At 40.3% G+C, this 18,834-nt stretch overlaps 1 protein-coding gene across 4 annotated transcripts in view; it reads left to right on the plus strand.

Annotated features, from left to right (window-relative positions):
- The window catches only part of LOC149144963 (putative cyclic nucleotide-gated ion channel 20, chloroplastic), a 481,236-nt gene that overhangs the window by 61,326 nt on the left and 401,076 nt on the right, over window positions 1-18,834 (plus strand). For 3 of the 4 annotated variants that reach the window (XM_089446393.1, XM_089446390.1, XM_089446391.1), the window contains exons 2-3: window positions 12,684-12,982; window positions 13,189-13,380. In XM_089446393.1, coding sequence (XP_089302519.1) covers window positions 12,794-12,982; window positions 13,189-13,380 — 381 coding nt within the window. In that variant the 5' untranslated portion in view covers window positions 12,684-12,793. The remainder of the gene's footprint in view (window positions 1-12,683; window positions 12,983-13,188; window positions 13,381-18,834) is intronic. The other variant, XM_089446392.1, reaches the window with a different exon arrangement.

Below are 18,834 nucleotides of genomic sequence, written 5' to 3' on the forward strand. Positions count from 1 at the left end.
ATGCTCTAGACAAACACTTCCCACTCTTCTAAGACAACATTCAGGGTTGTCCTCACCATAAGCTCCTGGTCTGGTGTCGCTCCTATATCAGTCAACTGGTCTCGGATCTCATTCAGTCTTCCGAGGAAGGAGTCAATCGTTTGACCCTTCATCTGATATGACCTCATCTGATTCTCGAGCAACATTCTTCTCTGCACAGAAGTATGCTGGTACAGGTTCTTGAGAGTCTCCCACATCTCAACTGTCGTTTCCTTCTCGACTATATGTGGTACCACATGATCCTTGAGACCCCATCAAGGATAATCCACTTGGCCCTCGCCATCGCCTCTTCGTACTTGTCATTATCATTGGGTCGAATGGGATAGCTATTGCCTTCAAGGCGAAGTTCTTGACACGATTCCTGTCAAGCACTGATAAGATTCTGGCCTTCCAGACTGCGAAGTTTGATGCTCTGTCCAGTCTATCCTGGTCTCTTACCCTGTGTAGTGCCATGATGCTCCTCTACTTCCCTCTTGGGAGTTATCTGTTCGACTCCTCTGAGTCTCTACTTCCTGTCTGGAAGTTTTTTTCTGGACTTCCTCTGGGTCCTGATTTCCCTCCTGGAAATCCTTTTGCCACTTGTCGAGATGCCCTCTACTCTGATCATCTTGTGCAACTGCACTGTTGATCCAGGTTCCTCGGCTAGAAACCCTCGGTGGCAACTCCTCTGGCCTTGCTCTGTCAGGTACTGTTCTGACTACAGTAGCTCACCAACTCCACTCTGCAATATTCCTACAGCGTTCTAGACCCTAGAAACTGCCTCTCTGTGAACTGCGGCAGCCCCTCTTTGCCTCATGCTGGCCTTGCGTCACCCCAGATGGGTTTGCGTCAGCCCTGGGAAGCCTTGCGTCAGCCCTCTGACCCTCTACATTAGCAACGCTGGCCTCTCTGAGGCTCTGCGCAGCTCCCGGCTTCCTCTGCGTGACCCTGGCTGGCTCTGTGTCACACTCCTTGGCTTCCGTGCTACTAGACACAACTTCTGTCACCTCGAGACAGTTTTTCTCTGCTGCTATTGCTCCACTCCGCTGATGTCTTTTAGTCCTCCTGTGATCTGTAACCATGCTTTGATACCATGTTGAAGTTTCTAAGTTTAGTTAGCTAGAAACCCTCCATGCACTCGATTTGATTTATTGCTACCTACTTGTTATTCTTTCTTTAAAAAGTTATTTATAGAGTAAATACTGAAAATAAACACCAGAGCATGCTCAACATATTACAGATCAACAACTAAAAGAAACAAGAACAAACACACCATATGACACCATTGTTTTTGGACTAATGTCCGTGGAAAAACCCAATGTGGAAAAACCGGTGCAACTATTTGAGGGTTTTCTTATTAAGCAATATCAGAGTACAATATGGGTGCCGAAACTGGCCTACTCAACAGAGAATTTCCTTGGCAGTAATACCTCTCAGTTTTTGACAAATCTACTGGCTGGAACCTCGGATTATCCTTCCGGCAGCTACTCAGCACCAATCTGCCTCAGAAACCCCAGTGTCTCCCCAATCTGGATTGCGTCAGCCTCTCCTAGCCCAGCGTTGGCCCTGCGTTAGCCCCAGGAGGCCTTGCGTCAGCTCCCTGAGCCTCTGTGTCAGCTACACTAGCCCCTCTAGTGCTCTGTGCAGCACTTAGTTGCCTTTGCGTGGCCCTGTGTGAGCACTGGCTGCTCTTGCGTCTCTCTCTCTGGTTGCTCTGCTGCTTTTCGGCACTATCTCTGCCTCTCTATACTCAATGCCCCTCAACTGCTCTCCCGATCACTAATTCTATCTCTCTTAGCAAACCCCGCTCTAGAGAATAGAATGACTGATCACTCTGGTGTACTCTTGATCTGGATTGGATTCTAAACACTCTCTAAGTTTTCATAAACTCGTTCAAATTATGCCAAACAGATTCAAGTCTTAGAAAGATCAAGCTATCAAAAGGCATCCTCGTGACAGTTGTAATTGTGATCAGCGCATAGCAACGAGGACCCTCGGTCGAGCGTGCAGACCATTGGCCCATGGTAATGCGCACTGGTGCAAATTGGCAAAACCAAAGGCTAATTCAAGAAACGGGGGTAGTTTCTGCGTATCGCAGGGCATCCCCCTCAGTGAAGGAAGGCCTCGAAGTGCCCGGACCCGAAATGGCTATGTAATGCGGAAAAGTAACAAATTCGGTTCCATGGATTCCACAAAACCGGCAGGATATCGGAAGGCCTTGAGGCGGTAAGCCGTTTTGAGCGAGTGCCCGATGCCACACATCGAGTGACACGTGTTCGACGGAAGAGAGAGAAAACCGCTCACATCGAACGGGTAAACGTCATGCTATTTACTTGCCCGATATGAACAACGATTGTAGGATCTGGGGGGCCTAGATCAATGGCGGAGGTGCGTCCCAATAAATGACCGGATTTGACAAGGTTGTAAAGCAAGATTACATGGGATTTGAAGTCCGACGTGGACGATGAGTTGGCAGAAGATTCGTGTTTCGCGGGCATCTTGGAGCAAACGGAAATAACGACTGTTCAAATGTGTCCAAGGAACTTGACACACTCACCTGTTGCAGAATAGGTGGCCACCTCCCTGTGAAGCGTTACACAGTGATGATGACGCAGAATAGGGGAGTTTGAACGGACAGAGGCAGGAAAACCAGAACGTTGGGAAGCGGAAACGAATCGACAGAAAGAAGACTGGATTTAAAGCCATGAACTGACAGAAGCAGAGGACACACATAGAGAGGAGTTAGTTAGACGTAGAAAGCTAAGAGCAGAGAACAGAGAGAAGAAGCCAAGCTGACCTGAGGGCAGCATTGAGCCAAACAGAGCCAAAGAGAGAGTCAGAGAGTCTGTGCACTCTAGAGAAAGCTTGAGAGGTTCAAGTGAGCTTCTCGGCATAGGCCTGTCATGTATGAGTTTTAGATTGGGCTTATACTACTGTGACCAGTAGAGGTCAAGTAACAGTAAGGAGAGTCTGTGTACTCAAATCCTACTGATTCATATCTGTTGAGTGAGACTCAAATTGAGCTCACTGTTGTAAAGAAACTTTGCTTTGAAAACATAATAGAGAGGCCACCACTGAAGGCTGGACCAGGAGACGTAGCCCAAGAGCATTGGGTGAACTCCTTATTAAACTTGTTGTGTTTACATGTTTGCCTGTTATGTTTCTCTAATTGCCTCAATGTCTATGTATTTCGCAATTTTATCGATCCATTGCATAAAGTAATATAGGCACATCCATGCACATGAGTCTGTAATACCTTTAATTCTTTGTCCTGGATAAATTTCAGATCAAGTGGTATCAGAGCTCTAGGTTACTAAGGTTAGACAAGCTTGTGTTGGATTTTTTTGTTGAATGCTAACTAGATCAAAGCTTAAATTAGGAGAAGGAGAGTTGTTTGAAACTAACCCTAAGATTGGAAGAGTTTATTCTGAGAGAAAAATGTCAGAAGAAAGTCCCTTGGAATCAAACCCTTAGTTCATGGATAGTTTCATGACCATGAGAGCCATGGTAGAGGAAATGTATAGAGAATTTAAGAAAGGTAGAGAGGAAGATGCATCAAACTCCAAAAGAGATAAAGGAGCAGAAGAATCTCCCCTCCATGACCACTCTAAAGGCAAAGGGAAAGAAGACAAACTTCCCACTCCTAGTAGCCCTGAAAACAAAAAGAAGACATCTTTGATTAAATTAGATGTTAAATTTGATTTACCGATATATGCTGGAGAGTTGAATGCAGAGACGCTGGATAATTGGATTAAACAGATTGATGTTTATTGCAGAGTGCATAGCATTGATTCAGACAGTAGTAAGATTCAGCTGGCCAGCCTGCGCCTTGGAGGCACTGCCTTGGTATGGTGGGAAGATAGGACACAAGCTGACATGAAGAAGCATGGTAAGATTCTTTCTGTCTGGACTCTGGAGTGAATTTGTTTATGCAATTAAAAAGCAATTCTATCCACTAGCCTATATGTAGCAATCCATGATGAGCTGACAAATTCTTTGCCAATTGAAAGGGCAAAGTGTACAAAGTTACACTCAAGAATTTAGGAAAAGAGCTTTGATTCTAGGAATTTATTAGACTCACCTGAAACTCTGCTGAAGTATATAGGTGTTCTACACAGCTACTTAAGACACACAATTCTCATGTTTAATCCCACTAGCATAGATGAGGTATCTGTTCAAGCTACACATCTAGAGGCTAGAGGAAAGAATGTGAACCCAAAGGTTGGGGGATCATCGAAACCCACTACAAGCAAGAATAAGGAGAAAAGAAAACAGAAATGGAAAGAGAGGAAGGCCAATACTGTACAAAAGACCAAGTCTTCATGCACTCACTGTAAGAAGGATGGGCATGATGATGAACACTACTGGATTCTGCATCCAGAGCTGAAACCCAAGAAGTTCGAGGGCAAGAAGAAGAAGACTGCTGCAGCTATTCAAAAGGATTTGGGGTTAGACTCAGGAGATGAAACAACAATTGCAGCCACAAGTATAAAAGGTAAAAATTCTGAAGCATCTACTAGTAATTCTGCACAATCTACTGATAATGAAGAAAATGAGAGGAAAAGACATGAGCTTTTTCATATTAGAGTTGTTTCCAAGCATCAAAAGATTGATACTTTGTTTGATAGTGGCTCACAAGTAAATTTAATTTCTGAAGCAATTGTAAAGAAGTTGGGATTACTAACCACACCTCACAAAAATCCATATCCATTAGGTTGGTTATGTGATAAAGCACAACTACAAGTGACTAGACAATATAAACTTAGGGTTTCTTTTGGATCAACATTTGTAGATGAGGTTGAGTTAGATATAGTTCCTTTGGATATATGTGGAATTGTTTTGGGAAGTCCTTACTTGTATGATAGAAAAGCTATTTTCTATAGAGCTGAGAACAAGTATCAACTCGTTAAAGATGGAATCGAATATATTGTAAGAGCTCACAAACTCAAGAATAATTATACTCTCATAAACTCAAGGCAGATGAAAAAAATTGTAAATTCATGCAAACAATTTTTACTAATGGTTGTAAAGGAAAAGAAACCTGATAAAACCAATGTATTTGAGGGTTGTGATGCTAAATGGCAAGCTGATTTAGAAAAAGTTGTTTCAGAATATGATATACGATTTCAAGAACCTAAACGTCTGCCACCCAAAAAGAAAATAGTACATGATATTAATTTGCAGCAAGATGCTCCATTGCCTAACATTGGAATGTACAGGTTGTCTGCTTTAGAGAATGCAGAAATCAAGAAGCAGGTATAGGAGCTGCTCGAGAAGGGGTTCATCAGACCTAGCACATCACCATGTGGGTCTCCAATTGTCTTGGTGAGAAAGAAAGATGGCTCATGGAGAATGTGCATTGATTACCGAGCATTGAATAAGATAATGATAAAAAATCGTTATCCCCTTCCTCGCATAGATGATCTATTGGATCAATTAAAGGAAGCTGTTTATTTTTCCAAGTTGGACTTGCATAGTGGCTATCATCAGGTCAGAGTTGCAGAGCAAGATGCATGGAAGACTGCTTTCAAAACAAAGCAGGGATTGTATGAGTGGTTGGTTATGCCTTTTGGCTTAACTAATGCTCCTGCTACTTTCATGAGAGTAATGAATGATGTACTCAGACCTTTTCTTGATGATTTTGTCATTGTATATTTGGATGACATTCTTATATTCAGTAAAACATGGGAAGAACATTTAAAGCATGTTAAGCAGACTCTAGATGTTTTGAAAAAAGAAAATCTTTATGTTAAGCTCTCAAAATGTGAATTTGGCAAAACATCTTTGAATTATTTGGGTCATATTGTAGGGGGTGGTGAATTGAAGATAGATCCCTCTAAGGTTGCAGTCATTGTAAATTGGCCTAAACCCAAATCTGCTACCGAAGTTAGAAGCTTCTTAGGAGCAACACAGTATTGGAGAAAATTTATTTCTAACTTTTCCTTAATTGCAGCTCCCTTACATGCTTTAACAGGATTGAACAAGGTGTTTCAGTGGGGAGGCAAATAGCAGAAAGCCTTCGACACCTTGAAAGAAAAGATTAGTACAGCACCAGTACTAGCACTTCCCAATCTTCAAAGACCATTTGAAATTGAAACGGATGCCAGTGATTATGCCATGGGAGCAGTGTTGATGCAGCACGGTAAATCCATATGTTATCATTCTGAGACATTTAATTCTGCAGTAGTTAATTATCCCACATATGATAAAGAATTGTATGCATTAGTACAAAGTGTGAAAAAGTGGAAACATTATTTAATGGGCAAAGAGACGGTTATACATACTGACCATCAACCACTTCAATATTTGCACTCACAAACTAAGTTGCAACAATCAAGACACTATAGGTGGATGGGTTTTCTACAACAGTTTCATCTTGTCATCAGATATAAAAAGGACATACACAATAAAGTTGCTGATATGTTGTCCAGACCTATCATAAATGCATCCACTATACTTTAGCATAATTCAGTGTTGCATGAAAGCTACATTGAACAATATGCTCAAGATATAGATTTTAAAGATGTACATGCAACTTTAAGTCATGGCAAACAAGTAGAAGAATTGGATTATCATGTTAAGGACCAACTCTTGTATCATTTGGGAAAGTTATGCATTCCTGAAACAGAAAGAGTAAAGATAATTCGAGAAGCACACACTTCTTTAATATCATGTCACTTTGGTGTAAGTAAAACAGTTGCACAGCTGCAAAGATTTTGTTATTGGCCAAAAATGAATAAGACAGTTTCTAGATATGTAAGAGGGTGTACCATGTGTGCTAAAAGCAAGCCCAGCAACAGAAAACTAGGCTTGTACACTCCACTACCAGTTCTTTCTCATCCTTGGGAAAGTGTTTTTATGGACTTCGTTGGGGGACTGCCTAAATCTAGAAAAGGTCATGACTATTTATATGTTGTTGTGGATAGGTTAAGCAAAATATGTATTTTAATACCTTGTAACAAACAGATTACAGCTGAACAAACTACAAAGTTGTTCTTTTAGCATGTATGGGTTCATTTTGGATTACCCGCTTCCATTATATCTGATCGAGATAGTCGATTTGTTGGGAAATTTTGGTCAAGTCTATGGGAATTGATGGACACCAGGCTGAAGAAGAGCACAACTTTTTATCTGCAAATAGATGGCCAAACAGAAGTAGTCAACATGACAGTGATCTAGTTGCTCAGAGGCTATTGCAGCAAGCATTCTAGGCTTTGGGATGAACATTTATGTTATGTGCAGCATGCTTACAACCGAGCTAAACATTCTTCTACACAAAGATCTCCTTTTGAGACCTGTTTTGGTTTCACACCAAGGTCTCCCTTGGATTTTGTCTTTGGTAAAGACATAGCGGTTGATGGACACAGTGATGTGGACAAGGCAACCAAGTTCATCGAACAAATCCAAGAGATTCACCAGGCAGTACAGGAACAACTGGAAAAGAGCCAAGCCAAGTACAAGGCAAGGCATGACAAGCATCAGATGGAACATAGTTTCCAAGTTGGTGATCAAGTCTGGCTGTACATCAGCAAAGACAAAATGCAAGGTGAAGGTAAGAAGCTGAAGCCAATAAGGTATGGACCTTTCAAGATACTTGAGAAAATTGGTGAGAATGATTTTCGCCTTGATTTACCAGCTTACATGCACATCTACTCAGTTGTTAATGCAGACAGCTTGAGACTATTTGAGCCTTCATTGATTGAAGATCCCGAAGAGTAGAGTCAGTTGCCTTCTATTGATGATCTGTTACCTGAATATCTTAATGAATTGTAGGAAGATACAATTCTGGACAGGAAGGTGAGAACTACGCGCAGAGGGGATGTTGAGTACCTGAGGATTGGACTCAAAGGTTCAAAGCCAAGCAGTGCGAAATGGATAGAAATTGGGCAAGCGAGGAATCAATACCCTCACTTGATTGATGCTTAAAAATAAACTTTTGGTGGTCCAAAAGCTTTTTCAGTAGGAAGGCCATGATCCGAATTGGATCCTAAACACTCTCTAAGTTTTCATAAACTCGTTCAAATTATGCCAAATAGATTCAAGTCTTAGAAAGATCAAGCTATCAGAAGGAATCCTCGTGACAGTTGCAATTGTGATCAACGCAGAGCAACGAGGACCCATGGTAACGCACGCAGACCGTTGGCCCATGGTAACGCGCGCAGGCACAAATTGGCAAAACAGAGGCTAATTCAAGAAATGGGGGTAGTTTCTGCATATTGCAGGGCGTCCCCCTTAGTGAAGGAAGGCCCCGAAGTGCCCGGACCTGAAATGGCTATGTAATGTGAAAAAGTAACAAACTCGGTTCCGTGGATTTCGCAAAACCGCCAGGATATCGGAAGGCCTCGAGGCGGTAAGCAGTGTTGACCGAGTCCTGCCTGATGCCACACACTGAGTGACACGCGTCCAACGGAAGAGAGAGAAAACCACTCACATCGGACGAGTAAACGTCATGCTACTTACCCGCCCGATATGAACGATGACCGTAGGATCTGGGGGGCCCAGATCAATGGCGGAGGTGCGTCCCGATAAATGACCGGATTTGACAAGGTTGTAAAGCAAGATTACATGGGATTTGAAGTCCGACGTGGACAATGAGTTGGCAGAAGATTCGTGTTTCGCGGGCATCTTGGAGCAAATGGAAATAATGACCGTTCAAATGTGTCCAAGGAACCTGACACACTCACCCGTTGCAGAATAGGTGGCCACCTCCCTGTGAAGCGTTACACAGTGATGATGACGTAGAACAGGGGAGTTTGAACGGACAGAGGCAGGAAAACCAAAACGCCGGGAAGCGGAAACAAACCGACAGAAAGCAGACTGGCTTTAAAGCCATGAACTGATAGAAACAGAGGACACCAATAGAGAGGAGTTAGTTAGACGTAGAAAGCTAAGAGCAGAGAACAGAGAGAAGAAGCCGAGCTAACCTGAGGGCAACATCGAGCCAGACAGAGCCAGAGAGAGTCAGAGAGTCTGTGCACTCCAGAGAAAGCTTGAGAGGTTCAAGTGAGCTCCTCGGCATAGGCCTGTCATGTATGAGTTTCAAATTGGGCTCATACTACTGTGACCAGTAGAGGTCAAGTACCAGTAAGGAGAGTCTGTGTACTCAAATCCTACTGATTCATATCTGTTGAGTGAGACTCAAATTGAGCTCACTGTTGTAAAGAAACTCTGCTTTGAAAACATAATAGAGAGGCCACCACTGAAGGCTGGACCAGGAGACGTAGCCCAGGAGCATTGAGTGAACTCCTTATTAAAGTTGTTGTGTTTACATGTTTGCCTGTTATGTTTTCTCCAACTACCTCAGTGTCTATGTATTTCGCAATCTTATCGATCCATTGCATAAAGTAACATAGGCACATCCATGCACATGAGTCTGTAATACCCTTAATTCTTTGTCCTGGATAAATACCAGATCAACTCTCCAAGTGACCCTCAAGCCTCCTCTTATACTTTTCCTGTTGACATCTCAACGGCCGAAATTAAGTCCCTAATCAACGGCTAAGATTAGATCTAGCTTGATTTATTTCTTTTGGACCACTTTAACACAGATTCATATTAATACACATTAATATTTTATTTTCCTTAAGTTTAGACTTAGGGACTCCATTAAAAATATTAATTATTTTAATATCTCTTGATCTGTTTAGAATCTGCCCAAACCCTTTCTGGGTATTGGAGATTTCATGTGCCCCAACCTCTCCACCAAATTTCGTGGCTAGAGCACATCTGATGCCACCCCAAATAAACAGGTACTTAATCCCAAAGTGCAGCTCAATTGACGCAATCTGGTGCCCCGTGCCCAAAAACTTAAGAACAATTGAACTCTTCCTCTCAATAAGTAAGATTCTCTGAAATTTCCCTTTCTTAGCCTCCTCCCCTTCTTCAAGATTTTCTTCCTCTTATTTCTCTGCCCACCGCCTTCTTCCCATCTCCGTGTCATTATTTTTGTTATGTGTAACTTTTTATAAAAATCAAATCTCATTTGATTTTATGGATTTTATTTTGAATACATAGGAGTTGATTTAATTAAAGTTTATTATTGTTTTAATAAATTAATTTGATTTATTTAGTTTATAATTTTAATTAATTTATATTATTATTTTATTAATTTTAATTTTGAATATAATTTGTAAATTAAATTTTAACATTTTCTTTTAGTTTAAGGATTTATCATATACATATATATCTATATATATATATATATGTATGTATGTATTTAAGGTGGTATATGTATTACCTACCTAATTTGATATATATGATATTCTGATGAAGTATTAATTCATTACCTTAATTTATCTCTCTTCCTGTAGTAACCAGCTTATATATAGTGCGATACATGCAGGTCCATGAATACGTAGCTATCATATGGAGGTCTCATATGTATGCTAATATTCGTATTTTATTTATTGTTGTAGGTGGGTTATTACATTGGTAGATCTGTTATCTGACAGATCTATTGTTTGGCAGATCTATTATCGAGCAAATCTATTGTTTGGCAGATCTATTGACAGATCTCAAAACTCTCGTTCAGCTCTCGCACCCATGGTTTCTGCTTTTGTTATTTGCTGTTGTTAATGCTCTCGCTCCAGAGAAGTATTATTGCAGTTAGTATTGCTCTTACACCAAAAGTATTTAGCGTTTGTATTGATCTCGCTCCAGAGATATTCTATTATTGATATTGCTTTCGCACCAGTGTTTGATTACTTGTATATGGCCCTCGCTTCAGTAGCATTCTGATCTTGCATTCAGAGAATATTGCTCTCAGTGTTTAGCTCTCGTACTTGTGTACTTTGTTCACGCGCTTGTGTCTACTGCACTTGTTTTGGAAGCCTTTGGAGGCTTGTGGTGGTATTTTGAAGCTGTCATATTAAAAGAGGTTGTTACTACTGTTATTTGTTAAAGGGCTTTTGTACTCTGATTATGCATCTCTGCTGAACATTTGAAGACGATCTAATAGAAAAGCATTTTAAAAAGGCTTTTCCCCCATAGTGGGGTTTTTCCCTAGTCTTGGAGCAAATCTGGGTTATGATCTCAGAAATTAAATTTTAAATCTGCAAAATTTAACTGTGCCAAATGAGAACCAACCTAAAGCTTGAAGAAGGCTGCTGTTTTGACAGTGGGTAGTCCTCTTGAGTTCCACCAAGGTTGCACTTGTGTTTTAGGGCTTTATCACAAGAAGTGTAGGTCTGGGTGGTGGCAAGGGTGGAACTCTATCATGGGGCTTTATCCCATGTTTTGATAAGAAGTGGGGATTTTCTCTTGTCATTATAACACTTAGGCTTCGCTTCCTTGGTGATTGGACCATTAAAAATTGATAAAGAATCTATTTGGGATGAGCCTCCACAGGTTTCCTTATACAAACAGGACAGGAGCCAGCGTTTCCTCTCTTGATTACATCTTCTTAATTCGACTACATCTTTTTCATGGAACCACCTCCTTTTAAATGTGCCAACAAAATCTCCCGAGGAAGAGATGGAGGATGGGGGTAATGAAAAATACCATACTTGGGCATCCCCTACTAAGGTCATGGCGAAGGAGATCATGTGGGTGAATTCATTATAGGACACATCATATGTTTGATATTCAAAATTTAAGAGATGCTCTTGGGGATCCTCCTTCCTAGTGAACTTTGGCCTATCTGGATCTTCAGGAGGGGAACTAAAAAGGGCCCCAATCATATTGGAAAGGTTTCCTTATACAAAATCTATTTGGGATGAGCCTCCACAGGTTTCCTTATACAAACAGGACAGGAGCCAGTGTTTCCTCTCTTGATTACATCTTCTTAATTGTATTTTTCTTTTTACAATTTTCTGCATTATCTAATAACTGAAATAATTACTTCCTTTGCATTAAGTTTTGGACTGTGTTACAGCAAAAGCCTCCACAAAAGTCCCAATTACCAAGGTGTTAGCTTTGGTTGTAACAGACTGTAAGACAATCTATTTGGTAATGGTATTGATTTTGATTCCTTATGAGATCTACTTAGTAAAGGTTAATATATATTTTCATATACCATGCATGTCCAAAGTAAAGGTAGAAGTTTCAAGCTCTAAGCCTGCTTTTGTTCTTCAGATCTTCTTGTATGTTCAGTTCAGTACTACCATTCTATTGGTGTATTTTGGTAGTGTCCAAAGATCCTTTTGGAAATTTGCTGTAAAGAGATTATTCAAGAGCAAGTCACCAGATCATGCCACAGTTATATCTAGGTAGTATCAGTCAATTTTATAAAACCTAACAGACAACGAAGAATAGGGGCCTAGTTAGTGAAGGAAGTTGTGTGATCCATTTATGCACTTGTATTTAGTAACTTTTTTTGAGATCATTGTCAATCTGATTGTGGAAGTTTTCATGAATACCATTTAGAGTAGAGAGATTAGGCTGGCTCACTCTCTATGGAATCTTGCATGGGTGTAACATTGAAATAAGAAGACAAATTGAAGTTTAACCATAAGAAAATCACTGCACTTCTTTTGTATTTTATTTTGAACTGCTGAGAAGTTTATTTGTACAGAAAAGAGTTACTCATAAAATATGTCACTGAGGATAGTAAATTCTTTGGTACCTGTTGTTGCAACGAAATGGGATGTGCTATTTAATTATTTTGTTGGTATGCTATGTGGAATTTCTTATATTCAGTCTGTTAAATTCTGGCACAATTGAAACAGGACATGCAGGATTTCTAATACTGAGGATTTGCTATACTTCAGTCTCATCAGCGACTGAACTATATTATAAACATTTTATTAAATCTTCAAAGTCAAGAAACCTCAAAATCATGGATGGAACTGTGGGAAATGGATGCCAAGAAACACGGGTAGATGTCGTGGATCAGGAGAGACCATTATTATCAAATCATGGGCATTTATTAATGTCTGGACCTCTTGGCATATGCGATGATCCATACTGTGCGATTTGTCCTAGCTACTTCAATTCCAGTAGTGTATCTGTATCTCTGATACCACCTGTAAGAAATTTCACTTTTATTTTAACCTTGGGAAGATACCTTTAGTCGTCAAAAGACCATGCTAGATGAAATACATAAATTACACATTATATTGTCTCCTATCATCAGATTTATACTTTCACATGAATATCAAAATCATGGCTATAATTTTAAATCTAGCTGTCCTTGGTGTTATGCTAACTATCAAAAGTATGCCTTTGCATCAGAAGAAGAACTCATTTTTCAGTGGAGCCAAAAATATGCGTGGGAGAATTGTTGGATGGAGCAAGTATCGATTTCCTTCTGTTCTGAATCCCCACTCTAAAACGGTGAAGCATTGGAATCAGTTCTTTGTAATATCATGTCTATTCGCTATCTTTGTGGACCCTCTGTTCTTCCTTTTATTCTCTGTCATCGAGGTAATTTTCATCCTGTTCATTTTTCAAAAACTGTGCATTAAATGTATATGGCTTACCAAACTTTATTCTTCATAGGCTTTATGTTGTTTATTTTTTTATTAACTTGGCTTAGATCCTGCAAATATCCTGGGAGTTTATATGAAGATTGGCAACAAAACTTCCAGCTCATCCTTCTCTGATTTGTAATGGATTTACTTCTTAGGATGGCCTTTGGTAAACCACCTTTGGGTTTCCTTTTATCATCTCTAATTCTTTGGACAACAACGTTTGATGTTTAAAATATTTGCACTTTACAGATTGAGGGATTGCTTTGCCTATGCTTTCCAATTTCCAGACACTCTCTAGTGGATTTTAAGTGGGTAAAAGGTTTAATAAATCATCTGTAAATGACTACCTTGCAACTTCTCAGATACGTGAGATTTTTATTATTATTGAAAAGTACTGTCCATATGGTGTCATGTGGGGGTCCTCATGCTCTTGAGTCTATAATCTTTGCATCCTAGAAATTATGGCACTGAACCCTGAACATGCGAGATTCTAATATTCATCTCTATGCACAATAGTCTTTATGGATCTGGCTACCCATATATGTGAAAATTCCTACACTGAAGGAAACCCTACTGCAACAAATCTAAATCTGCTTCACCTACTTGATTTTTTAATTATCAAGTTATTCTTTTGAACACTGAAGCAAATTATTTCTGCAGCCTACACTAATTAAATATTTGATCTCATGAAACAAAAAACAGAGCAAAGAACAAGATACATAGGACACACTTATATTTGGACACAATAGTTCACAACACCTACTTGATTTTTTAATTATCAAGTAATTTTTCTGAAAATTGAAGCAAATTACTTCTGCAGTCTACACTAATTAAATATTTGATCTCATGAAACATAAAACAAAGCAAAGAACAAGATATATAGGACACACTTATTTTTGGACACAATAGTTCCCGGAAAAACCCAATGTGGGAAAACTGGTGTAACAACTCTGAGGGTTTATTATTATGCAGGGGAAATATCTGAATACAAATCTAGGATGTTCATCTAGCAATCCTTTACAGAGAAAATACTGGCGGAAAATCTGAGTCAGTTTTAACTCACTTCACCCGACAGAATTCCAGCTAATCCAGCACAAGACTGGCTAACCCTGGCTATTTCTGTGTTGGCTCTGCATCACCTTCTCTGCTCTCTACGTCAACTCTCCCGGCTGTTCCGGCAGTTCCGATTGTTCCTACAGTTCTGGATTTTGCGTGACAAGCAACTTTTCTGCTCTGCGCTGGCTCTTCTGGCCCTGGGTTAGGACTGCGTGGGCCCAGACTGGCCCAACATCAACTCTCCCGACTACTGCGCTGCCTCTTTGCAAGCTCTCTCCGCTTCTCTGTCAGTATTCTCTGGAAAGTCCTTCTCCCGAATTCTCTCTGCCCCTCTGTTGCAAGATCTCTCCAATCGATTTTCCTCTTGAGAACTTCTCACCTCAGAAAATCGATTTCCTCAATCTCTGTATGTGTTTCCAAAAGAACCCCAAGTCTCTATTCTATACTTTTCTTGTTGAGTCTTCAACGGACGAGATTAAGTCTCTAATCAGCGGCTAAGATTAAAACATGACTTGATCCGCCTTCTAGATCATTCTCACCCATATTTTGATTAATACCCAATATTTTAATTTCCCTAAGTTTAGACTTAAGAACTCCATTAAAAATATTAATTATTTTAATAAATACAATCCGGGTGGAATTTCACCAAACGATTTCTGGGTTCTTTAGAACTCATGTGCCTTAACCTCTCCACCAATTTTCAAGGCTAGAGCACTTCCGATGCTACCAAAAACTAACACTCCCTCTTAGCGAGGAAAGTGCTCTAGCCCAACACTGTGCTACTGCTGCCCATGACACTGCCACTGCCCCTGCTGCATCTGTACTACAACTCCCTCTCAAATGCTACATCTGCTGTGTTGCTAACACTGTGTCCGTACTGCAGCTCAGTTGCTGAGAGAAACAACTGAAAAACATCTGAAATTAGCTGAACTTAACTGTGTTCATCATAATACAATGAATGTTGGAATTTGACTGCTGCCGATTTTGACCCTCTGAATCTTCTGTGTTGTTGCTGAGTCCTACACTGTGCCAAACTGCACTGTTGCAGACCTTGCTCTGCGTTGATCAGTCTCTGGTCTCAAGTTATTGCATCTGTCCTCCAAACAGTCCACTGCATCATCTGACACTAAGTCCATCTCGCTACTGCTGAATCTTGGGTTCCTGTAGAAAGCAATTGATCCAAGAGGTGGATTCCTCAAGGATCTTGCCCACATGTAGTCCTCTCGACTACAGCTCAATATCGCCCCATCTCCCTCATGGAGATGCGCGGTCACTCATGGAAAACTCATCCTCGTCAATCTTTGCTGAAGCAGCCTTAGGATCATGTTTCTCATCCTTATCCTTTTTCTTCAAAGGACACTGGGATGCATAATGGCCCATCTTGCCACAACTGAAACATTTCACCTTCGAAATGTCCTTTTGTTTCTGCTTCTGCTGTCCCTTCGATGCTAGAGCTGTGTTCTCCTCCTCCTCCTCCTTTGTCTTTGTGCCACTCCCACTTCTGCCTTTGAGTTTGACCTTTACTAAACCCCTCCTTAATTCCTCATGTTGAAGAGATGCCCACATCTCCTCCCATGAAGGTAGTTTTTCTTTGCCCAATATGCTTTGGACGAAAACTTGCCATTCATCCGAGACTCCATTCAGGGCTATCCTCACGCGGTTGGCTGAGGAGTGGACCCCACTGCAGCAAGCTGGTCTCTAGTGTCCTGAAGACGTTGAAGATAGAGGTTCACCCCTTCTCCTTTCTGCATCAAAGTCCGCTACAACTTCTGCTCTAAATACATCTTTCATTGTTCGGAAGAGCCTTCATACAGAGAAGACAAGGCTTCCCACATTTCTTGGGTTGTATCCTTGCCCTACAAGTGTGAGACCACATGATCTCGAACTCCATCGAGAATGAGCCTCTTTGCCTTCCCATGCTTGGCCTTTTACTTCTTCTTTTGATCGTTGTCAGCAGGAACAACTACAACACTATTGACATAGGCCTCGAGATCATATTCCTCCAGAACAGTTAGGATTCTGATCTTCCATATGACATAGTTTGAAGCTCCTTCCAACCTGCCCTGATCTCTGAGACCATGCGATGCCATCTCACCCAATTGTTGAACTGACTCCTCTAGTCACTACTCAACTGCTTGGCAAGTGAAAAATTCATACTTTTTGGTGGAAAAGTTCTCTGAGGAGAAAATTCCCTTTTTATGTGTCTTCGTTCTTTTCTAGCGGATTTCTGCCTAGGCAGAAACTGCGCCCTTCAAACACTGTGTTGAGGCTCTGCGCCACTCCCTCTGCCTCTGCAAACTCACGAACTGGAAATCATACCTCTCTGTCGTCTCACTCAGAGAGAGATTTTCTCTGATCAACTTTCTGGAAAAGACTACGCAATCCCTTAAAGGGGATTCGAATTGCTGCCAAATGTAGCTTTCTACCTCACTGCTCAGCATTGGATTTGCTCTTCCTGTTTCAAATCAATGGCTTTGATACCATGTGAAAATTCCTACATTGAAGGAACCCTTACTGCAACAAATATGAATCTACTTCACCTACTTGATTTTTTAATTATCAAGTTATTCTTCTAAATATTGAAGCAAATTACTTCTGCAACCTACACTAATTAAATATTTGATCTCATGAAACAGAAAATAGAGCAAAGAACAAGATACATAGGACACACTTATTTTTGGACACAATAGTCCCCAAAAAAACCCAATGTGAGAAAGACAGTGCAGCAGCTCTGAGGGTTTACTTTTATGTAGGACAAATATTTGAATACAAATCTAGGATGCTCATCTAGCAATCCTTTACAGAGAAAATACTGGCGGAAAATCTGAGTGAGTTTTACCTCACCCCATTTCCCAGAATTTTGGTTGATCTAGCACAAGACTGGCTAACCCCGACTATTTCTGCGTGGGCTCTACGTCAACTCTACGTCACCTTCTATGCCCTCTACGTCAACTCTCCTGGTTATTTTGGCAGTTCCCGGCAGTTCCAGCAGTTCTAGATTTTGCGTGACAAATAATTTTTCTGCTCAGCACTGGCCCTTCTGGCTCTGCGTCAGGATTGCGTGGGCCCAGACTGGCCCAACGTCAGCTCTTCCGGCTACTGCACTGCCTCTCTACAAGCTCTCTCTGTCTCTCTGTCAGTATTCTTCGGAAAGTCCTTCTCTCGGATTCTCTCTGCCCCTCTGCTGCAAGATCTCCCCAATCGATTTTCTTCTTGAGAACTTCTCATCTCAGAAAATCGATTTCCTCAATCTCTCTGTGTGTTTCCAAATAAACCCTAAGCATCCATTTTATACATTTCCTGTCGAGTCTTCAATAACCGAGATTAAGTCTCTAGTCAACGGCTAAGATTAAAATATGATTTGATCCGCCTTATAGATCATTCTCACCCATATTTTGATTAATACCCATTAATATTTTAATTTCGCTAAGTTTAGATTTAAGAACTCCATTAAAAATATTAATTATTTTAATAAAATACAATCTGGGTGGAATTTCACCAAACGATTTATGGGTTCTTTAGAACTCATGTGCCTTAGCTTCTCCACCAATTTTCAAGGCTAGAGCACTTCCGATGCTACCAAAAACTAACAATATATTCCTTCAAACTGTTTGTGGATGCAAATCCGTGATTCCCCTTTGGCTCCCTTTGATTCAACAACCTTGTTGGTTCATTAATATACGATATATATACTTTCAGGTGTATTTATTCACCTATATATTTGATCGCAGCTTATTGCCTGTCCACATATATTATATCGACTGTTTAGCAGCTTAAATTCCCATCTTTTCCAAGATTCTTAATCTATGGGAAATATAGATATGTATTATCTTCAAGTCAAAAACCATCATAACTCAAATCTTTAGATTATATTCTTAGAAAAGATCGTGTAAGACAGTATGGTATATAGAGGCAATGAGTAGATGCCTTATTGGGCCACAACTGAACTAAATTGAATCCCTCGATGGTTTTTTATTTTTTAAATTTACATCATGGCTAAGGTTGCAGATAACTTGCAATTTCCTTAGTTGTATTACAATTATTAAACTTATAAATGATTGATTATCTTTGGCCATTATGGATAATGGTATATTTTGTCTTAAAATGTTAATTGACATGTTCTCTAGGGTCATGTTTATGGTTAATTTCATTTAACTACAATTCTTGCAAAATGTCACATGGACATTTTTTACAGATAATTTCAATGTTGATGAGTTATATGCTGTCTATAAGCCGAGAGGTGCATCATGACCTTTATTGTTGTTTAGATTTCCAGGACTTATGGCAATTAATGCAACTCAGAAAATTTCACCTTTTTCCTAGAGGTTTCCCGGACCTTAAATTTGTGATA

Source organism: Pinus tabuliformis, chromosome X (genome assembly GCF_031772625.1).
Source record: "Pinus tabuliformis cultivar Carrire ecotype Pingquan chromosome X, CPIR1, whole genome shotgun sequence".
Taxonomy (NCBI): Eukaryota; Viridiplantae; Streptophyta; class Pinopsida; order Pinales; family Pinaceae; genus Pinus; species Pinus tabuliformis.